General features: G+C 40.1%; 1 protein-coding gene across 40 annotated transcripts in view; it reads right to left on the bottom strand.

The window, feature by feature from the left end:
* CLASP1 (cytoplasmic linker associated protein 1) overlaps positions 1 to 21,428 on the bottom strand; it is a 307,430-nt gene that overhangs the window by 89,254 nt on the left and 196,748 nt on the right. For 23 of the 40 annotated variants that reach the window (XM_021923495.2, XM_009185059.3, XM_021923484.2 and 20 more), the window contains 8 exons: positions 21,036 to 21,095; positions 20,158 to 20,235; positions 18,202 to 18,369; positions 17,620 to 17,669; positions 16,683 to 16,853; positions 14,785 to 14,832; positions 14,275 to 14,298; positions 2,136 to 2,240 (listed from right to left, as the gene is read on the bottom strand). In XM_021923495.2, the coding sequence (XP_021779187.1) occupies positions 2,136 to 2,240; positions 14,275 to 14,298; positions 14,785 to 14,832; positions 16,683 to 16,853; positions 17,620 to 17,669; positions 18,202 to 18,369; positions 20,158 to 20,235; positions 21,036 to 21,095 (704 nt within the window). The remainder of the gene's footprint in view (positions 1 to 2,135; positions 2,241 to 14,274; positions 14,299 to 14,784; positions 14,833 to 16,682; positions 16,854 to 17,619; positions 17,670 to 18,201; positions 18,370 to 20,157; positions 20,236 to 21,035; positions 21,096 to 21,428) is intronic. The other 17 variants (XM_021923494.2, XM_003909230.4, XM_009185070.3 and 14 more) reach the window with 3 other exon arrangements.

The following is a 21,428-nucleotide window of genomic DNA, read 5'->3' as shown; positions in this document are numbered from 1 at the left end:
AGGACTATGAATACTAGTATATCTACATTTGTGATATATATGCTTATATTTACCACTTATTAAAATAATTGTTTAAACTTTTAATTTACATGCATAAGTTGAAAGTACAGGCTTGATCACTGGCTAGTGTGGTCACTCTTCCTGAGTATAATTTGGTGAGTGAAGTAAAACTAAGGAGTTTTAAAAGGGGAGCCCCAAGGCTAGGTACAGTATTTTTATAAGACTGAAAAATTAAAGCTGTATTATCACCCTAACCACTATTAGAGAAGGAAGTGTAATCTTCACCACCTGCCAAGGTAACCCACACATTCCTAAAACCTACAATATAAGAGAGAAAACTACAGCATTGACCTAGCTGGGGCAGGGAATCCCAAAGACCCCAATGCTGATAAACAGCATTAGAATGAAACACGTAAAATACTGTTCAACCCTCAGCCTCCACAGAGGGAAGTAACACTGCATAGTTACACGCTTAGACATTTTTTATTTGGTTTAATTTCATTATATCGACCTAGGTTCTGAGATTTGAACACTTTTTGTCAACAATTCCTTTGCAGTAAAATTTGACCCATATGTATGAGTCAAATAACCTTTTGTGTCTCCAGGCATCACTAGGGTTCAACAGAATAACCAGAGCCAAGAAGTTGTTCCCAAGATAGACACTTCCGGACTACACTTGCACCCTGGATCTGAATGAAAACTCGGTTTAAGTTCTACAGTAAGGAGAGCATTCTTGGTCTTAATGGACTCAAGCCATCTTCAACTGCATCCCTTATCATGTAACTCCATTCCTAGCCTTATTTCCTAAACCTACTGAAGTAGACAGGGATCAAGGACGCTCAACTTCAGCTAGGATGGGAGTCTGCTGATCTGAAGCAATTATGACTATAAAGCTTGTGTCCATTTACTGTCTATCACATGCTAAGCTCCTAATGCTCATTAAATCCTCATGAAAACCCCATGCGGGTGGGAATTGTTATCACTCAATTTACAGACAATGCAACAATGGCTCACAAAGGTTAAAAGACTCACCCAACATCACACTGGAACCAGGATGCAAACCCAGTTTTGTCTGACACTGACGCCCATGCTTGTAGTGTATCACACTACACAATACAACCTAGGCCACAGGAAGGTTCTGTAGCCTCACCAAAGGCAGCACTATAAGTGATCATCTGCTTTCTTTGCAGAAATCATATAACATGAGGACTGCAGTTATCAAAGGGAAAGAATTTAAATTCAGAAGGTGTTAAGCAAGGCCATTCTCTATACTAAGAGAGCTCTTAAAGTTTGGTGCAGACTGAGCACTCTCTACAACAGACAGACAGTTCCTTGGGTCACAAAGGAGGCAGACAAATGTCAGCTAGTGAGTGCTATGCTGTGGGACCACATGCAGCTCCTGGGGACAGGAAGACTTCCTTCCCATGCTCACCTTGCCCAGGAGCACTCTGCTACCCAGCTCTACTCGACATGCACACAGGGGAAGCGGGCCCCTTAAAGTTTATGTGTGGCTGGAAAGTGAGACACCAAGGGAGGATCTGAAGAGTGGCCAGAATAAATTCATTCCAGCTGTGGCTGCTTTCATGGCTAAGGCTAACAAACCAACTGACTTCACATATACAGAGACGCAATCATGGAAGCAGCTAGGCAAAGCAAGAGCCCACATGGCAGGAAGAGAGGTGTGGGCTGCAAATGTTAGAGCACAGAATTAAAGGGGGAGAGCTTTCAATGGATTTGCTTATTTACCACTGGAAAGAACATAGCATTAATAGTTTTCTGCCCAGGTACCGTTCTAAAATTACATCAGAAGGATTCCTTATCAATGCAAAAATGAGTCACAGAACAGGTTAAGTTACAATTTGACAGGCTTCAAAGGAGGGAGAAAAACTACATTTTAATGTTTAATGTTTAACAATACGAAAATGTAAATCACCTGCACAGGAGACAAATGTATGCCTGGAATGTTTCATTTTTTAAGCTTACCCAACAAACAGTAAGAATACTCACAGTATCTTAGAGCCACAAAAAATGTGTTTTTCCCTCTGAAGTCAATATAAAGATTGTAAAATGTTCAACCGCAGAATGAGCTGTTGAATAAAACTGAGGTAAGCAAGAGCATAAAATATGTTTCTTACGCTGGGACTGTGAAACCACTTTAGCGCGACTGCGGCCCCGGTTATCAGGTGTAGAGGCGACGTTGGTGGCACTCCCAGAGCTTTGCCGTCTTGTGCGGATCCGACCTGGAGGACATAGCAAAAAGAGGGTTTCACAACATTTCCAGTAAGTGCCACCTACTCAAGAAAAGAACCCACGCCCCAGAAGAGAGGCACTGACCAGCCAACTACAGGGGAGCAACGGCATGTGTGAGCAGATCCTCCACATGAGGTCTGCCACGTCCCCCTGTGTGAGAATGCACACACACGTGCATATGATCCACGCGTAACTGTTCTACGGACACAGCAGGAACTCCTGAGATGGAGCCATGGACCTGCAGTTGTTTAGGTTCCAACTATCTTAGTATGTTATCTCTTCAGACAAGGAAGTGATATCTATTTGAGGACATTTCCCATAATTTTTTCCAGATTAAATTTTCTTTTCTATGGTCTACGAATCTGGCAAATTTCCAAAAACAGAAAATATTAGCTGTCACTGTAAAAAAAAAAAAAAAAACTATAGAAAATAAGAGTAATGCAAAAAAAAAAAAACAAAAAACAAACCCAAAACAAAAAAGTCTACCTTCTTAACTCAGCCATCATAGAAGCGATAGCTCCCCAGTGAATAAACGTGTTTTTGATATGTAGCATCAAACTTCTATTTTTAAAGCATGTATGTCAGTAAGTTTCTAAGATAAAGAAAAGATAAAGCTAAAGAGAGAGATACAGCTAAAAAGAATCAGTATTAGGAGTACCAAGAGAAATGATGGCCCAAAGATAATTCAATGCTGTAGGCAGTTATGAAAAAATTACAGCAATTATTGAACCATGAAGACATAAAACTGAAAATGAATTCAGAAACACAAAATCATTAGTGATCAGACTAGTATGAGTAGCGATTAAACTTAAAAAAAAAAAAAATTGGCCTTTTTGGTTTCCAAAGAGCACAAAATGCCTCTCCAGTCATAATTCAATGGGAAAACCACAACCAACTTGAACTCCCACTGGCTTTTTATGTTGTTCAAAATCAATTCCACCCCCGCAAGCAAAAAAGCTTACAGAGAAGTAACGCAGAAAGCAAATCCTAAAGCTTGAAAAAGGTTGAAGAAAGGAAGGTAAAGAGCAATGAAAGAAAGCTGGCATTAAAAAAATAGTAAAAGTAGTTAAGAATCAATGACTTTTAATAACAGTTTAAGGAAAAACTTATACACAAACTCTAGAATCTATACAGAAGTGAAAAGCTATACCATTTACTAACAACTATATATGAGTCAATTCAGAATCCTCACAGCACATAAAGTAATTACTCCCATTTTACAGATGAGAAAACCGAGAAACAGGGAAATAAATCAATTTGTCCAATGTGACACTACTGGTCTAGATACCTGTGCCTGGCTGGCTGGCTGGCAAGGCTATGAGTGATGACCTTTGACTTTCCTAAGTCACCGAGCTAAATCAAGGCAGTCACAAAGGCAAAGTGAACATGAAAAACCAACTGAAATTAAATTCTTAAACTCATTATAAAATATTTAGGTCACAATGACTTTTTAAATGGACATGTATACTTATTTAGCTTAAAAAATACAAACTCTCTTTGCTAACCCTCTTGTATTCTACTTTCCCCCAGCATTTGGTAACATGAACCTAAACGCAGTGTTCAGCATTCCCTTGTTTTGTTTTTTTTTTTTTTGTAAATACATGTCTTCACAACCAATAACTATGTGGTTTTGTTTTACATATTTAGAAAGTTTTAAAATTATAACACAAGGTCTATATTTTTCTAAAGCATACTATTTCGCTAATATTTTACTGGAAAAGTCACTTATGTACGTATGGATAAGAGCGGATATACTTTATTTTTTCCATATAACTAACGAATGTTGAAATAAATTTACTTAACAGCTTTCTTACTGATTAAAATGCCACCTTCATTGTTTATCAAGCAGCACTTATGTGTGTCTGGGTTTCTCAGCCTTCTAGTCAATGTGTTCATACCTACATGACATCACAATACTGTGATTAGCTTTTTATTAACTAATTAATTAATATATGAGGCAGAGTCTCTTTCTGTTGCCCATGCTGGAGTGCAGTGGTGTGTGATCTTGGCTTACTGCAACCTCTGCCTCCTGGGATCAAGCGAATCTCCTGCCTCAGCCTCCCCAGTAGCTGGGATCACAGGCACACACCACCACACCTGGCTAATTTTTGTATTTTTAGTAGAGACAGGATCTGACCATGTTGGCTAGGCTGGTCTTCAATTCCTGACCTCAAGTGATCCACCCGCCCTGGCCTCCTAAAGTTCTGGGATTATGGGCGGGAGCCACTGCACCTGGCCTGTGATGAGCTTTTTTTTAAAGGACATCCTGCTAATTGGCAGGACAAGTAAATTCACCTTTTCCTAAGCCCTTTGCTCTCTTCCATATGTACGTGCAGACACAATAATACCTGTTGAAATGCTGACTGGCATTATGTGAAAGTCTGGGTTAAGGGGAAAAGCTTTATAACATTGGTCTTCTCATTCATTGTATCTTCTATGTTTAACTTTTTCAATGTCTTTTGGTAAAGTTTGATCATTTTTTCAAAGTTCTTACTCAATTTTTATAGACTTGTTTAAAGTTGCTTTATTTTTATATTTTATTAAATTATATTGTCTGTTCTTGGCAGGTAAGAATGGAATCGTTATATTTTGATCTTAACACACTAGGATTCTGCTAAACTTTTATTAATTCTACTAATTTGTATACAGATTTGGGGTTATCTAAATAGAATAAAACCCACAAATAACTCATCAGCTTATTCCCCTGAAATAATTCACTTTTACTTCTTTGCCTTTATTGTGGTGTCTTGGTCATGTAATACAATGCAAAATAGAAGCAGTGAGGGTAAGCACTGTTGACTCAAACAAGATTTTTTAAAAGAATTTCTGAAATTTCACAGAAAGTATATCTGTCAACAGGTTAAGAAAATGTGGCCATGTGCGGCGGTTCACGCCTGTAATCCCAGCACTTTGGGAGGCTGAGGTGACTGGATCACCTGAGGTCAGGAGTGCGAGACCTGCCTGGCCAATGTGGAGAAACCCCGTTTCTACTAAAAATGCAAAAATTAGCCAGGTGTGGTGGCACACGCCTGTAATCCCAACTACTCCGAAGGCTGAGGCAGGAGAATCTCTTGAACCCGGGGCAGAGGTTGCAGTCAGCCGAGATTGTGCAACTGTACTCCAGTCTGGGCAAAAGAGCAAAAAACTGTCTGAAAAAGAAAAGAAAAAAAAGAAAATTCATTCCTGTGCCTAGTTGCCAAGAATTTTTATCACAAACGTTTGAATTTTTTGATGTTTTGATCTTTTGAGATAAGAGGGTTTTTCTCCTGAATTTGAACTACATTAATAAATTTTAAAGTATTAGGCCAGGCGCAGCGGCTCACGCCTGTAATTCCAGCACTTTGGGAGGCTGAGGTGGGCAGATCCCTTGAGGACAAGAGTTTGAGACCAGCCTGGCCAACATGGCGAAACCCCATCTGTACTAAAAATACAAAAAATCAGTCGGGCATGGTGGTGCGGGCCTCTAATGCCAGCTACTTTGAAGGCTGAGGCACGAGAATTGCTTGAACCTGGGAGGCAAAGGTTGCAGTGAGCCAAAATCATGCCACTGCACTCCAGCCTAGGCAACAAAGTGAGACTCTGTCTCAAAAAGAAAAGAAGAAAAATTAAACCTGGGCTGAACCTACATGGTCATGACATATACACTCACATACACAATGTTTGTATGTACTCTGGTCATACTAGCTGCATAAAACCAGTGAGGGAAGTACTCCCTCTTTTCCTTTTCTCTGAGTTTACGTAAGCTTGGAATTACCTGTTTTTATTATGTTTTTTTGCATCTCCACTGATAAACTGACAATGCAATTATCCAATGTTTGATACTTGCGTGTGGAACCATCTGAGCATGGCAGGAATTTAGAGTATCTTTTCCATTTTTATTAAGTTTATTTTGGCAGGGCGGGAATAGGGCAACGAATTTAACTACTGATTCAAATTGTTTAATGAGCAGTCTTAAAACCACTCACATGGCTCATTTCTTTGAAGAAACAGTTTTGGGTTTTCTTGAAATTTGTGCAATTTGTTTTTGAATTGTTAACAAAGCTGTCATAAATTTATCTTATTACCTTAATTTTTAAAAATTATTATTATGTTTTCTTTGAGACAGAGTCTAGCTCTGCTGCCTAGGCTAGTGATCACAGCTCACTGATGCCTCACTTCCCAGGTTCAAGCTGTCCTCCCACCTTAGCCTTCTAGTAGCTGGGAGCAGCTGGGACTACAGGTGCATGTCACCACGACAAACTAATTAATGAATTTTCTGTGGAGACGGGGGTCTCACTATATTGCCCAGGCTGGTCTCAAACTGGCCTCAAGCAATCCTCTCACCTTGGCTTCCCGAAGTGCTGGGATTATAGGCATGAGCCATTGTACCTGGCTTCCTATTACCTTTAAAACTCTACTGATCCACATTTATGCCTAATTTATTATTCTTAACAGTTAATTTGTACCTTTTCTGTATTTCGTCATTTTTCAAAAGTTTGCCTACTTTATCAGTATTTTCAAAAACTGAAATTTTGCTGGTTGCAGGGGCTCACACCTGTAAGCACAGCACTTTGGGAGGCTGAGGCAGGTGGATTACTTGAGGCCAGGAGTTTGAGACCAGCCTGGGCAACATGGAGAGCCCTACCTCAGCCTCCCAAAGTGCTGAGAATACAGGCGTGAGCCACTGTGCCTGGCTTCAGTGTCTTTCACCAATTATGAAAAATTCCCAACCATCATCTCTTCAAATATTGTCTGTGCCCCATTCTCCCTCTTCTTCTCAAACTCCCATTAGACATGTTAAATTTCTTTACTATCTTGCATGTAACTTAACAACTTTGTCATATTTTCTAACTCTGTCTGGATAATTTCTTCCTAGCTTTCTTAATTCATGAGTTCTCTCTTCAGTTACACTGATTCTACTGCTCAATTTACCCATGCAGGTTTTTAGACAGAGTCTTGCTCTGTTGTCCTGACTGTAGTACAGCAGTTATGATCATGGCTCACTACAGCCTCAACCTTCTGTGCTCAAGGGATCCCCCTGCCCCAGCCTCACAAGTATCTGGGGCTACAGGTGTGCACCACCATGCCTGGTTAACTGTAAAAAAAATTTTTTTGGTAGACATGGGGTCTCACCATATTGCCCAGGCTCAAGCAATCCTCCTGCCTCAGCCTCCAAAATTCCTAAGATTACAGGTGTGAGTCACTGTGCCTGACCAGTTTTTTATTTTAAAAATTTATTATATTTTCATTTCTAGAAGTTCCATTTGTTCTTTTTCAAAATCTGCTTGGTAATTCTTGACAGCCTCTTACTCCCTTTCTAAAATTTCACTTTATTTCTTTAACTGTTAAGACAATGAAATGATTACTCTTCTTGGAAATTTATGGAAATTCTTTAAGATCTAGATTAAAGCTGAATTACTCCAAAGAAGATCTCTGATTTTGTTTGTGTCCTGTGGACAGAAGTAATCTACAGTCAACTTAAAATGATTTATCTATTTGGGTTTTTCAGACTACAAAGGTAATGTAAATTCTGACCAGAATCCTGCATCAAGATTTTGGTTGTGCATTCTCGAGGGAGATTACTTTCCCCCTCTAACCAGTACCAGAGTTAAGATGGGCAAATTTCTCCGTTGCTCTTTTCAGTTTAGTAGAGTTAACTTTTTGTTCACCAATGACGATGTAGGTCTTAAGTGGGCTTGGGCTTTCTGTCCTTTCTGTTCTGCACAATCATCACATCAAATGCCCAAGGAGTTTAGGGTGACGGCCAGCATTAGCCCTGACACACCAAGGCTCCTGTCACGCTTAAGTTTGAAGCTGTGTGGATTCACTGCTTTTACTCTAGAACAGTAATATATTCTCAATTGGGAGGATTATTCTGGCTACTAAGTTGTATATATCCTTAAAAAATACAAGTTTCTTATTTCTTTTAAACACTTACTTTACATTTTGTAACAGATCCTTAAGTCCTTAAGGGTACATTCTGTTTTTATTCTTTTTCTCTGCTGTCTCTTACTCATAATGGATATAACTCAGCATATGAACTCTTACTTCGCTGATTTCCATCTGCAGGAAACCCGAGGAATTAGATTTGACAGCCGCTTCCGCTACAGAAGTTTAATGTTTGTTCCCGGCAAGCACCCTTGGGGGCTATAAACACAAACTACTTTAGTTCATTAGCTTGGAGTCTTCCAAAGACCACAGGTGAAGTAAATTTAAAACCACAACTTGTGTGAGTAGAGAGCTTAGTTACAAATTATGAAAAAAGATTAGGGGTTTTTTTCCCCCCTCTGTCTAAGGCAAAGTCAAGACAGACATCATATCAATTTGAAGATAAAGAGGAGTTTTTGTGTTGTTTTGTTTTTCTCACTTGTCCATCTTGTCATGGATATATAGCCCCTTGTCAATGCTTAATGCCAACTCTCAATCTTCACCTTGGGTCAACTCAAGGTCTTGTGATCTGTGTGTCTAGCTATTCACATCAATAACTGAGCCCTCGGGGACAGCCTTAAAAATCACTTCAAGCTTGTCACTCCAGTCTGTGAACCTCTTGGTTTTGAACATTTCCTTACTTTTTTGGGAACACAGCTATGCAGCTTAAAGGGTCTCTGTTGTGTAAAACTCAGATATATATTTATTTTATAGGAAGAGGTGTCTTTTGTTTCATTTTGTTTTGTTTTCAGTCTATTGATTTGGTAATATTACTATGAGTACCTGGGTACGTTTTTAAAAGATGATATAAAATGCTCTGTGGTAATTAGGGGAAAAAAGTTTCAATAAATGAAACAAGCAGGCTGGGCGCAGTGGCTCACGCCTGCAATTCCAGCACTTTGGGAGGCCAAGGAGGGAGGGTCACTTGATTCCAGGAGTTCGAGACCAGCCTGGGCAACACGGTGAAATCCTATCTCTACAAAAAAACACAAAAAATTAGCAAGGCATGGTGTTGCACACCTGTAGTCCCAGCAACTTGGAAGGCTGAGGTGGGAGGATCACTTGAGGCTGGGAAGTCGAGGCTGCAGTGAGCCATGATCATGACATTGTACTCTAACTTAGGTGACAGAGTGACACCCTATCTCAAAATACAGATAAATAAATAAAAATAAAGCAACAAACAGTAAAAATATACTTCAGTTCTGTATTATGATCTATTAAGTAACAGAGACAAGCAGATAGATGTGAAGGAAGAAAAAAAGTCAGCACAAGTAACAGAAAAAAAAAAAGAGGTAAAGAACTGTACGGCAAAAAGAATTCTGGAGGGAGGGATGAACGAGATACACAACAATAAACAAACCTAACCAGAGCAAAGCCAGACTCAGAGGAAAACAAAGACTTGTAAGAGGAGCGCAAAGCCTTCGACTTTCTTTTTCTTTTTTTTTTAATCAGTGTTGACCAGGTTGGCCTCGAACGTGTAGCCTCGCCTCCTCGAGTCCCAGGGCAACCCGCCTGAGCCACAGCGGCTCCCAAAGCCTTCAACTTTCAAGGAATAAAGAAAGATCATTCATCTCATGACTTTTAAATACTGCTCCTAAGGATTCTTTTTCACTCACATTGCCATTCCTTCTAGAAAAGACTCCAAACCAGGAGAAATTCAGCCTGTGTACCAAGTCTAGTTTGTGGGCCTGGTTTCCCTATTTCCTTGTTAGGCAAATGAAAAACCACTAAATAGCCTCATGTCACTAGGGTTTTTCTGTTCCCTGCATGTTTCAAATGTTTCAGCAAATTCCCAGATTACAGATTATAAAATTAAAAGGTCTTCAAAGTAAGTCTCCGTTCTCATCACACTGGGACGTGTTGGCATACCTATCTGTTCTACATTTCACTGCTTGGGGGCATAATTAAACCAGCCTTTACTCATACACTGACATCTTTCATAGAATCAAAACCGAGGAACTCGATCATTTCTAAATTTCGCTCCCTATGACTATTCTCCCCAAAAGAATAATTTCCTGCCGGGCATCGTGGCTTACACCTGTAATCCCAGCACTTTGGGAGGTTGAGGTAGGAGGATGACTTGAGCCCAGGAGTTTAAGACCAGACTAGGCAACATAGGGAGACCCCATCTGTACAAAAGAATTAAAAAATTAGCCAGGCAGGTATGGTGGTGCATGCCTGTAGTCCCAGCTCCCCACCTCTGATGGGCAGGTTAGGGAGCTGAGGCAGGAGGATCACTTGAGCCTGGCAGGTCAAGGGTGCAGTGAACTGTGATAGCACCACTGCACTCCAGAGCCTGCGTGACAGATGAGACCCTGCCTTAAAAAAAAAAAAAATTCCTTCATATTTTAAAAATTTAAAAGAGGCTTAACACCCTTTTACTTCAATATATAGACATGCGTACTTTTCCCATTGTATAAAAAGACCAATTACCTAAAATTTACAGTTCTTGGATAATTTTTTACATTTTATTTCCCAGTAAAACTGTACTAAAATCTAAGTTCTTTTTTCCTGAAGACAAGGCTATATGGTTTTTATTGTGTAATCTTAATTAAAAACACCGAAAGTTAAGTTGATATGGCTTTTGACAACATTTTAATAAACATGATTATTACCCAAAACAAACAATGGTTGTCAGTCCCACAGGCCATTCCAAGCACTGTAACTTTTCATTTAAAGTTACTTATTTGGGGAAAAATATGAATGCTTTTCCTAAGCATGATAGCTTTTTAAAAAAGTATGAGAATGTATTCATTTACCATATGACAATCTAATCATAAACTTCCTCATGTGCAACATAAAAGACATTATGTTTCCCTCATCAAAATCTCCAAAATTACTGAACATAATATACTGAAGACAATAACCTAAAAATAAACTTTCATCCAGAAGTTGAGTTTTTTGTTCTTTACAAAAAGTATTTTTCTAATTAGCCGTAAGTGTTAGGATTCCTTGATGTAGACAATGAATAGCTCCTAAGGAATATATATTTTTCTCAATTACTATAGTAATAAAATTGCCAATAAACTCAAATGTACTGCCTAAATTTCTTTCTTTTTTTTGAGATGGAGTCTTGCTCCATTGCCCAGGCTGGAATGCGGTGGCATGATCTCCACTCACTGCAACTTCTGCCTCCTGAGTTCAAGCAATTCTCCTGTTTCAGCCTTTTGTTTTGTTTTGTTTTTGTTTCGAGACAGAGTCTGGCTCTGTCTCCCAGGCTGGAGTGCAGTGGCACGATCCCGTCTCACTGCAAGGCCCGCCTCCGGGGTTCACGTCATTCTCCTGCCTCAGCCTCCCGAGTAGCTGGGACTACAGGCGCCCACCACCATGCCCGGCTTATTTTTTGTATTTTTAGTAGAGACGGGGTTTCACCGTGTTAGTCAGCATGGTCTCGATCTCCTGACCTTGTGATCCACCCGCCTCGGCCTCCCAAAGTGCTGGGATTACAGGCATGAGCCACTGTGCCTGGCCTGTTTCAGCCTTTTGAGTAGCTGGGACTAGAGGCGCATGCCACCACATCTGGCTAATTTTTGTATTCTTAGTAGAGACCGGGTTTCACCATGTTGGTCAAGCTGGTCTCGAACTCCTGACCTCAGGTGATCCACCTGCTTGGCCTCCCAAACTGCTGGGATTACAGGGGTGAGCCACTACACCCACCCTGTAAGTTTTTAATTTAGAGCATACAACTGTTTTAAAATCATCTTGTCTCATAAGCTAGATTATAAAATATTTAAGAGACTTATTAATAAATTTTTAAAAGGCCCATAATGGTTCCAAAAATGCAGATGGAAAACTCATATTGAAAAGGCACCAAGTGACATTTCCTGCAGACTTTACCTTAAAACCACTGTGGCGTTTCTTTTTTTTTTTTTTTTTTGAGACAGAGTCTCGCTCTGTTGCCCGGGCTGGAGTGCAGTGGCCGGATCTCAGCTCACTGCAAGCTCCGCCTCCCGGGTTCCCGCCATTCTCCTGGCTCAGCCTCCCGAGTAGCTGGGACTACAGGCGCCCGCCACCTCGCCCAGCTAATTTTTTTTTTTTTTTAGTAGAGACGGGGTTTCACCGTGTTAGCCAGGATGGTCTCGATCTCCTGACCTCGTGATCCGCCCATCTCGGCCTCCCAAAGTGCTGGGATTACAGGCTTGAGCCACCGCGCCCGGCCAGAACAGGCTCTCTCAGTCTCACTGCTGAAACCAACAGAACAATGACAACCTAGAAGTGTTTAGACTCACGGGTCCCTCTAGGCCTTGACTAGCCAGGTGTTGGCACAGCCTGTGCAGCCCCAGTACACAAACACTGACACTCTCTGTGCTTCTCCAGCAAGGGTCTCTATTGTCGGAGTCTGAGCTCTCTAGAAAAGCAATTTCTCCCAGCAGAAGGAAAACCAGAGAGTTAATCTCCTGTGCAATAACTGAGGCGGCAATTCTGACCTTACTCAGGACTGTGGAACTGATGGGGAAAAAAAAAAAGGTTAAAAACTTCTAGGGCTGGGTGGAACAACAGGCTGATTTCGATTCTGTTACATAGGCATGGAAATCAGGACATTCTGGAAAAACATATAATTTCCCATGTAATGTCTTTGCTTTCCATTTCATCTACATTATTCTCTTCCACTCTCCTACTCCCCTCCCAGCAAGGCTGAGAAAACATTCAGGATTGTTTCTTTGGGGAGGAGAAACATAAATTTGCCCATATCAGCTTAAGAAATGAAGAAAATTATCAACCAGCTTTTCAATCACACCAGCCTCTGCCTTCTGCTGTCAGACATGACGTGCTCATCGGGACAGAGGTTTCTTGTCTTTATTTTAATTCTGGAAATTTTTTGTTTTACAAACTTGTCCAACCCTAAGAACCACCAATGAGGCTGAGTAGAAATTCAGATTCTCTGGTTCCTTCCAAACTTAATCAGCATCTTCAGGGGGAAGGAGCTAAGAGTATTTTTTTAGTAAGCATCCAAGTAATTCTCACGATGTGATAAATTTAAGAAAGACTGATCTTGGGACCATGTTCACCTTTATAAAAAAAAAATCCATTCCTCTCTTTCCTTTATGAGTCCTTAGAAAGTAACACATGGATTAAAGGAACTGAGCTGCACACATCAAGCTAAACCCAGCCAACTTTGCCTGCTAGCCCTTTGGGGCGACTAAATAATATACGAAAATGAACTAGCTCTTCCTAATTGTTAAGTAATTATCCTGAAGGTTGGTGGGTCTAAGCCTCTATTTAGGCAGAGACTGTTCCTCTAAATTTCAATTACTTAAAGCATTATCACGCGTTCTATCTAGCAAAGGAATAATAGTCTTATATGCACTTATCAAAAACCTGCAGAGACTAAAACAACTATGTCTAAAATTCTAAAGGTAATGCAAAAATAGGAAGAGCTTCTTGAGAATGGCATAAAAAAGAAAATAAAGTGGATTTGGATATGCCTATTTCTTTCAGCATTGTTATATCCTTGGTGTGTAGTACAGAACACGGCACATGGAAGGCATTTAATACATGGTTGATGAGGGGATGAATGAGAGTAAATAAATGAATGGGGCGTGTGTCCATGAGACAAATAAAAAATAGCATCATGTAAGTCAGTAGTACCTTTAGAGGAGAGAAAAAAAATTTTTTTTTTAATTTCTTTAAATTACCTGTTAGAAAACGTTTACCAGCCTTTAGTCTGAATAATTGACATTGAAATTTACTTTCAAAACAGGAAAGGCAAATCCTGAGAGGCCCACAAAAGCACAAAAGGAAAGAAAAGGAAACAAAAGCTAAGGTAGTGCTTCAGGAGTAATAAAACCCAAGACAGGCAGTCCATGAGGACAGCAGCACACAGTGTGACATCGACGCTCCTCCCCAGAGTGTGGACTCAGCATGAAAAACCACGCACAGCATACTTTAGTGCTAAAATTCACAAGAACAAAGACTGAACAAGAAAGGGAAGGAGAACTTAGGCAGAGGTAGGGCAAAAACCCAATGGAGACAGAATGAAAAGAGAGGAGGAGGGACAGCGTGCAACATCTCATGCAGGGACCTTGGTGAGGACAAGTGGGTACTGGGCAACACTCGGTGAGAACAGAGGACCAGAGAAAGTGAGACACACCTCAATCACAGAAACAAACCGCTTACCCTCCGCTTTAGTGGTAGTACCATCTTTAAGCAAATTAAAAAACAAGGGAAGGGATAACAGGGAACAGTTAGTAACATTCAAAAAATTAAAAAGCCAAATGTTATTAGCTACTAAAAAAGCAAAAGTACAATTTAAAACAAAATTAAAAGGGAAACAAGTTCAACAGCAAAGCAGAGTCTGAAGCAAGTAAGTGTGCCTTGTATTGAAATTAGCTTGACATAGCATAATGGTTTTTTTGCCTTTGGAAAATAAAACATAGAAGGGCAACCCAGGGTAGTGCCACAGTTGAAAGAAAGATTGTTTTTTGTTTTAGCCAACTCTAATCCTCTTAAGAGTTCCTTTTTCTTGGAAGAAAGTACCAGCAGAACAGGGCAGAGAGGAGGAACTAGAAGATAAAATACTGAAGAGTTACCCAAAGGGCAGAGTCAAGTAAGAAGCTCAGAGAAGCTTGCTCTAGCAATGCCTATCCCAACTACACGTCCAGCAGCGAAAGCTGTCGAGCATGGTACCTGAGTCCAGGCCTATGTACTCCATGTCTTCCCTCATGTGTCTGGACTCTAGAAGTTTGGAAAAGGATCATCAGCTTTAATGCTACACTTTTGCAAAGATGTCATGTGTCAACCTAAGTAGCAACTGTAACAAATTCTCACTAGGATTGTGTTATATTTCAATTTTTTGGTGTTTTCGTTTGGGGACAAAATAAGGGAAATTGAGGTAGAATTCTCAGGAAACAGAGAATTTGAATACTCCAGTCTCGTTCTTTGAAGAGGTTAATACTTGACTGAAAACTTACCATCAGTGCTTCTGAAGGGTCAGTTCCATATTATCATACCAAAAGATGTGAGGGCTTTCACTAGCACTGGGGGAAGTCTATACCAGTCATATTCAAACACTCCAAATACAGACAGAAAAACAAAAACACTGAGTATTTTAATGGCTGATTTTTACTCACTTTTTCCAGCAATGAAACAAACACTAATTACAAATACTAAAGGTGGATCTAATATACTAAAGCATAGGTAAGTACTGAAAAACTAAACTAAAATTAACAGAACTAATTCAGCGTAGGAGGGAAGAGTTGTTACTTCTCCTTTCTTTTCTCAATGGTTACATATGGACAACACTCCTACATAATGTTGGAATAGTTAAAACGATTTAAAAAAGAGAGTTCTTAATGACATTGTTTCTTCTCAATTGTCATGTGTGTATGAGGTATTTCCATAAAAACAAGACTGACTGAGCAGATGTTCCAGAACACATATCTTTCAAATTAATAATGTTCCTATCACAATCACACTGTCTTCCACCTTACAGGACAATAGTTTATAAAGAACCTTTATATAATTTTGTTTTGCCTCATATATGAGTTAGGTGGCTATTATTACAAGTAATCTGCAGGTATGGAAAATAGACTTACAGATTCCATGGCCTGCTCCAGGTCACAGAGCTAATAAATGGCAGACCCTAAAATCTTCTCTGAATGCTATCTGTTCACTGTACCTCCAACGTTGGAAACGTTTTCTGAACATTAGTTTTAGAACTGACTCCGGAATTTGTTTGAAAGTTACATGAGTAACTCCACCTCAATATTTCAGGAAGTTTAAATTTTGTTCATTTCCGTAAAATCTAAACTAGAACCAATCCAGCTAAATCCTTAGATTCTGGCTTTGGATGAATTGGCTCTTACAAAAACAAAACGAAACAAACAATTAGCCTGACACATAGTACGTGTTAAGCATTTGCTAAAAAATATGAGTAGCTGATTTGTCACTATGTGAGATAGTAAAAATTGTGAAAGTAATTTTTTAAAAACATTTTTGGGCAATCCTCAGAAGGCATGCTCCTCCCAAAGTGATACATGGAAGGACAACACTCGTTTGCACAGACAGGATTATGCTGATTCATGAGCTCATCACATTCCTTCAGATTCCTCCTGCCATTCCCCACAACCCAATCCAATGATCCCTGCCAGCTCTGGTTATATTCTCAAATTGAGAAATACCTAACTACACTACCTTTGGTGAATTCCTCACTGAACCTGCTGGCTCTGCTCCCACCAGAGTCAGAGGTGGAAAAAACTTAGCTTTGACAATATGGGAGGTGGCTGGGCTTGCCACGGAGGAGGAGGAAGAGTTGAGGAAAGGATGTGCTCAGTGCCACCCACCCTCTGAGCACGCATGTACTGTGTACTTACTCATCACTAAAACGGATGATGCACCAAAGAAAGGGACACTCAACAAGGGTAGCTGGCTGATCAGCAGCAAGCGCACAAACCTACTTAGATTTAAACAGTAGCCCTGCAACAGTGAGACTTGCCTCAATCATGGGTTTTTGTATTTTGCTAAGAGGTAAGAGTCATCTCTCGCAGAGCAGTGCAGGAGGGAAAGGGTGACAGTGGTGTGGTTACCTAAGGATGCGTATGACCCTGGAGGCAAAGCTGCTGCAGAGCTGAAAGGCGTCGTGCCCGCAGATGAGGAGACTTTGGATTTGGCACTGGCTGCTGCATTCACATCAATATCACTTCGAGATCGTTGGAGGGACCCAGTCGTTGACACAGATTTGGTACTAACTGTAGAAGCTTTAGTGATAAAGGAGGAAATATGAATAAGGACTACATAGAATTTTGAAAATACACTGCTAAAGTTTGATGTTGTTTTGCTTTCCTGAAAACAAATACCACGTTTTAACAAATGTTGGAGCATAAAAAACTGACCAACAGTTTTTCCTGGTCCCAGAAGAGAGTTCAGGCAATGCTGAAGGAAACTAAAAGTGACCTCAACTGTAATGTATCAATTACATTTGTTTTCTTGTTATCGAAGACTATAAACCCCAAGGAAACGGACCATGTTTCTGCTTGCTATGAAGAAGTGAGATAAGGAAAAAATGCTCACGTATATGGAGTCTCCTCATGAAATGACATAACTGCGCCACGCCCTCTTACCTAGACACCCTCCTCCTTCTGGAACACGCCACTCTCCCACCACTAACCACCACCACACTGCTGCTGCTGCTCAAAATGCCACCAAGATGTCTTCACTGTCTCATCAAAGGATCAGAGACAGGAGGTGCAGTTTGTGGCAGTGTCAACATGCAGGGGAGGTGGGGAGAAAAGGTCACAGAGCTTCATTCCTAAGTCACCCTGTCAATGTTGTCCTCAGCAGTGAGTGGCCCTGACAAAGCGGAGCTCTGCCGGAGAGTCAGAGCAGGGCACAGCAGGCTATGTTCAAGCCTAAGAAGGAACTGAGAGCAGGCTGCCGGCCTCCCGTGCCTGGGCAGCCTCTCACAGCTGCACGTACAGAACACCAGAGCCGAGAACAGGCCTTCTCCGCGGCTGTCAGTCTCACCTCTAGATGTGGTACTTCCAGTAGGACTTCTTTTGGCAGACAGCGGACGACTAAAAGTAAAGATGTATACTATTTATTACATGTACTTTATCCGAATTAATACAAATACAAACTACAACAGGAAATTATTATGATGAAGAATTATTTCAAACACAGAGAGTGAAATAGTCACTACAGACAGAAATCAAACACAGAGCAGAGATGACAATATATTAATTCATGGAGTTTGAACGCCCTCCATTTCCAAACTTGTCTCCAGGTTCACACTTACATCCTCTGAGAAGACTCTCTGAAGCACTGGTGTGTATAGTTCACACTACTCCATAATTCACTTATGTTACTCTAAAACTGTATTCTAGGACTGCCATATAAATTTAACTGAAAAATAGTATGGCAGAGACCAAAGCAACCCATTTCTTACCACTCCGTGGTGGTATCTTAATTTGCACCAGGATCTACCTGAAGTAAGGGGGTGTTGTAACAAGCACACATGTAAAAACATAGCTAGAATTTGTGTTCTCATGCGACAAACTTTGAAACACAAATTCTCACGAGAATGATAAGCAAAGATGAATCCCTTACTTTAGACTCTCTTGAGAGCTGGAAGACGAGCGGTCTGACTGAGGCAGAGACACTATGCTGTCTGAGTTCTTCAGGTGGGACTGCAGGGCTTTCTGGTAGGAGGACTCCAAGGTGTGGTATAAGTGTTCTGCTTCTCTGCTGAAGTGACTGTGGAAACCCCAGTAACATCTAGAGGAAACACACAAAATCCTGTTCTAATCCAAGGATCCACACAGGTCTTTCGCTGAACTCTGGAGTACACCACAGAGGATTTTCAAGGACTGGAAGCCTCAGTTTAGCTGCTAATAGTAGCAGGAGGAGAGGGTGAACAAAGGAGACCTGGTACGAATCCCAGCCTCACAATTTTACTGTCTTTTAGACAATGGGCAAGTCACTTACCCTCTCTCAACGTCAGCCTCATTTATAACATGGGAATTAAAGAGTCTAACTTGCAAAACTGGGGAATCTTAGGGAAGGTGCAGCTAAACATCTAGGACTATACCTAGAACACAGGACAGGCTCATTAAAATGGCAGCTATTATAAATTCAATTACACATCTCTTGATATAAAATATTTAAAATTGCCTTAGGTAACATGTGCAACAGAAAAATTTTAAAATGTTCTGAGCTACTTGAAATCGGTATCACATTATGACTAAAGACCAAGAAAAAAATGGGCCGGGGATGGGAAGGGTCCAATACAAGGATAAAAACAGCATAAACAGATCATTAACAAATCCATTCCTAACAGTTTTCAGCAATGACTAATTATGTCACTTATTTTGGTAGAAACCAGCCAAGAAAAAATTGGCACGAACACTTCATAGTTATAATAAGCTCAGAAACAAGTGAAATATAATTTAACTGTGAAGGCAGTCAAAGATCAACAAGTACTAGATCAGGATGCATCACTGCAGCTAAGCAAAACCATAATGATGCAGATTAGATTTTAGCATGTATCAATTAGGAGAGTTGGTCAACTATGAGAGTAAATTCAAAAAAAAACCACAGATGCAACATTGGCAGCAGTTATCGATGCACTGCCCAAGAGAGAATGTCTTAATATCAAACTTCTGGTATTTACAGTCACAGTAGCAAAAATTATTTCCAAGGCCAGACGCAGAGGCTCACACCTGTAATCCTAGCACTTTGGGAGGCCAAAGCGGGCAGATCATGAGGTCAGGAGATTGAGATCATCCTGGCTAACATGGTGAAACCATGACTCTACTAAAAATACAAAAACATAGCCAGGCATGGTGGCGGGCACCTGTAGTCCCAGCTACTGGGGAGGCTGAGGTAGGAGAATGGTGAGAACCCAGGAGGCAGAGCTTGCAGTGAGCCGAGATTGTGTCACTGCACTCCAGCCTGGGTGACAAAGTGAGACTCCATCTCAAAAAAAAAAAAAAAAATTTCCAAGGAGGTAACAAATACAGAGGCCATGCCCACATGATTGGAGGAAACAGTCCTAATGGCAAAAGTACCTCATTTGTGAGACAGAAACAGCAAGTTATCACTGTGATAATCCCAGGCATTAGGTCAATTCAGCTCCCCTTAATATGATTCACAACAAGGAATCACAGATGCTTGCAAAGAAGTGACTGCAGGAAGAGAATTCCCTGTGGCCACGATTTTTCATGGTAAATCATTAAAGCAGCTTTGGATTACAATATGGCTTAATGAATGAATGAATACATTGAGCATGTATACAAGTGCCTTCCAGAGCTATGTGATAATTTGTGATGAATGTAAAAATGAGCATTCTTTTGTCTCCCTCAGTCCTGTTTATTCACAAGGTTGAGTGATGTTATTTAAAAAAGACAGAAATATTCCAAAATGGCCTATTGGGGGTCATGTTTAAAATTCATGGTTAACAAATATGTTCAAGTAACTTAACAAGTTTTTAATAAGGCAATCCATATAATTCATGTGAAATACAGAAGAAGTTAATTTAAAAAGTGGGGTACAATAAAAACTTACTTTCTGGCTTCTATTCTTGCTTCGGAATCAGCATCATGTATTCCCTTCTTTATTGTTTCAGCTAATACTGATATGTGTCTAGATATTTAGAAAAGAAAGCAGTAACAATCATAAATGTATGGTTTAATGCGGATGAAACCAGGTGGGAGAAATAACTTCCAAATAGCAACATGGAGCTGGGAGTCTCTGTGCCAAGGCTGGTCAATTCCCAGGTGGCTGGGCAAAGCAGAGCACTCCTACAATCCTTTAATTTTCAGCCCTGCCCCAACACCCTAGCTCCACTCCAACCCACCCATACCTAAAGACTTTCATAACTCTATTCTCTTGTGGGATTTTTTTAAAAAACTAAAGCTGATTTTTCAAAATTTGCACTTACAGCTCAATCTTTTATGAACCCCAAAAACAAAATCTTGTGTTTTTCATATCAGAACTAGTTTCTAAGGAAATTATGAGATAATGACCTTAATATTGAATAGGCTGTCTACATCAAATACAGAGGGAGAAAAAGAAAACTTTCAAATGAATGAAATTCCTTGAAGGACCTAACAGCTACAACTTGTCTACTAACAGCAACTTTAAACAGTTACCTCATGGGAACTGAAGGGGATGTCAAGCAGCAGGGCCAGAGTCAGTAAGAGTTTCTACTGGCTCTGCAGCTGTCAGAATGCACACGGACATAGTAGTATTTCAACCAATGAAATTCACTAAAAGTGTCTGCGAATATTATGTGACCAACATCAGTAAAACAACAGACGTAGTCATGAAAACAAACGCATATATTCCTCCATTCTTACAGAAAGCCAGCTGGACCACTCACCAAAGCATTCACTCTCAAGATTCAATTCAGAGGGAAAAATGGTTTCAAATCAGATGCTCACCGTTCTAGTGAATGTGTCTGCCATTCTTGTAAAAGCAAATCTAAAAATTCAAAACAGCGCCTAAAAAGTATTAAGAAATACACAACTTATTAATATATATTTTAGTGAAAATGAAACAGCATTTTTCTTAAGTGACCCAATACTGCTTTTTATAATTAGTAAATTTCTTCTGATTTTTGTGATTAGAAAAACAGAACATAAAGAATGAATCAGAACTGACTAAAAACCAAAGCAAATGAAAGTAATGAAGCACCTACTGGTACCACAGGGACACAGGGCTAGGATCCAAGCATTTCTCTCCAATCAGAAGCTTGCACTTCATGGCAATATCACTAAAAGGACTTACCACTGTCATTCGTTTTTACACTATCCTAAGTAATATGTTAATAGAAA

This window comes from Papio anubis, chromosome 10, assembly GCF_008728515.1.
Source record: "Papio anubis isolate 15944 chromosome 10, Panubis1.0, whole genome shotgun sequence".
NCBI classification, from domain to species: Eukaryota; Metazoa; Chordata; class Mammalia; order Primates; family Cercopithecidae; genus Papio; species Papio anubis.
The sequence above is the reverse complement of the archived record's forward strand: the minus strand, read 5'-3'. Positions and strand labels throughout refer to the sequence as shown.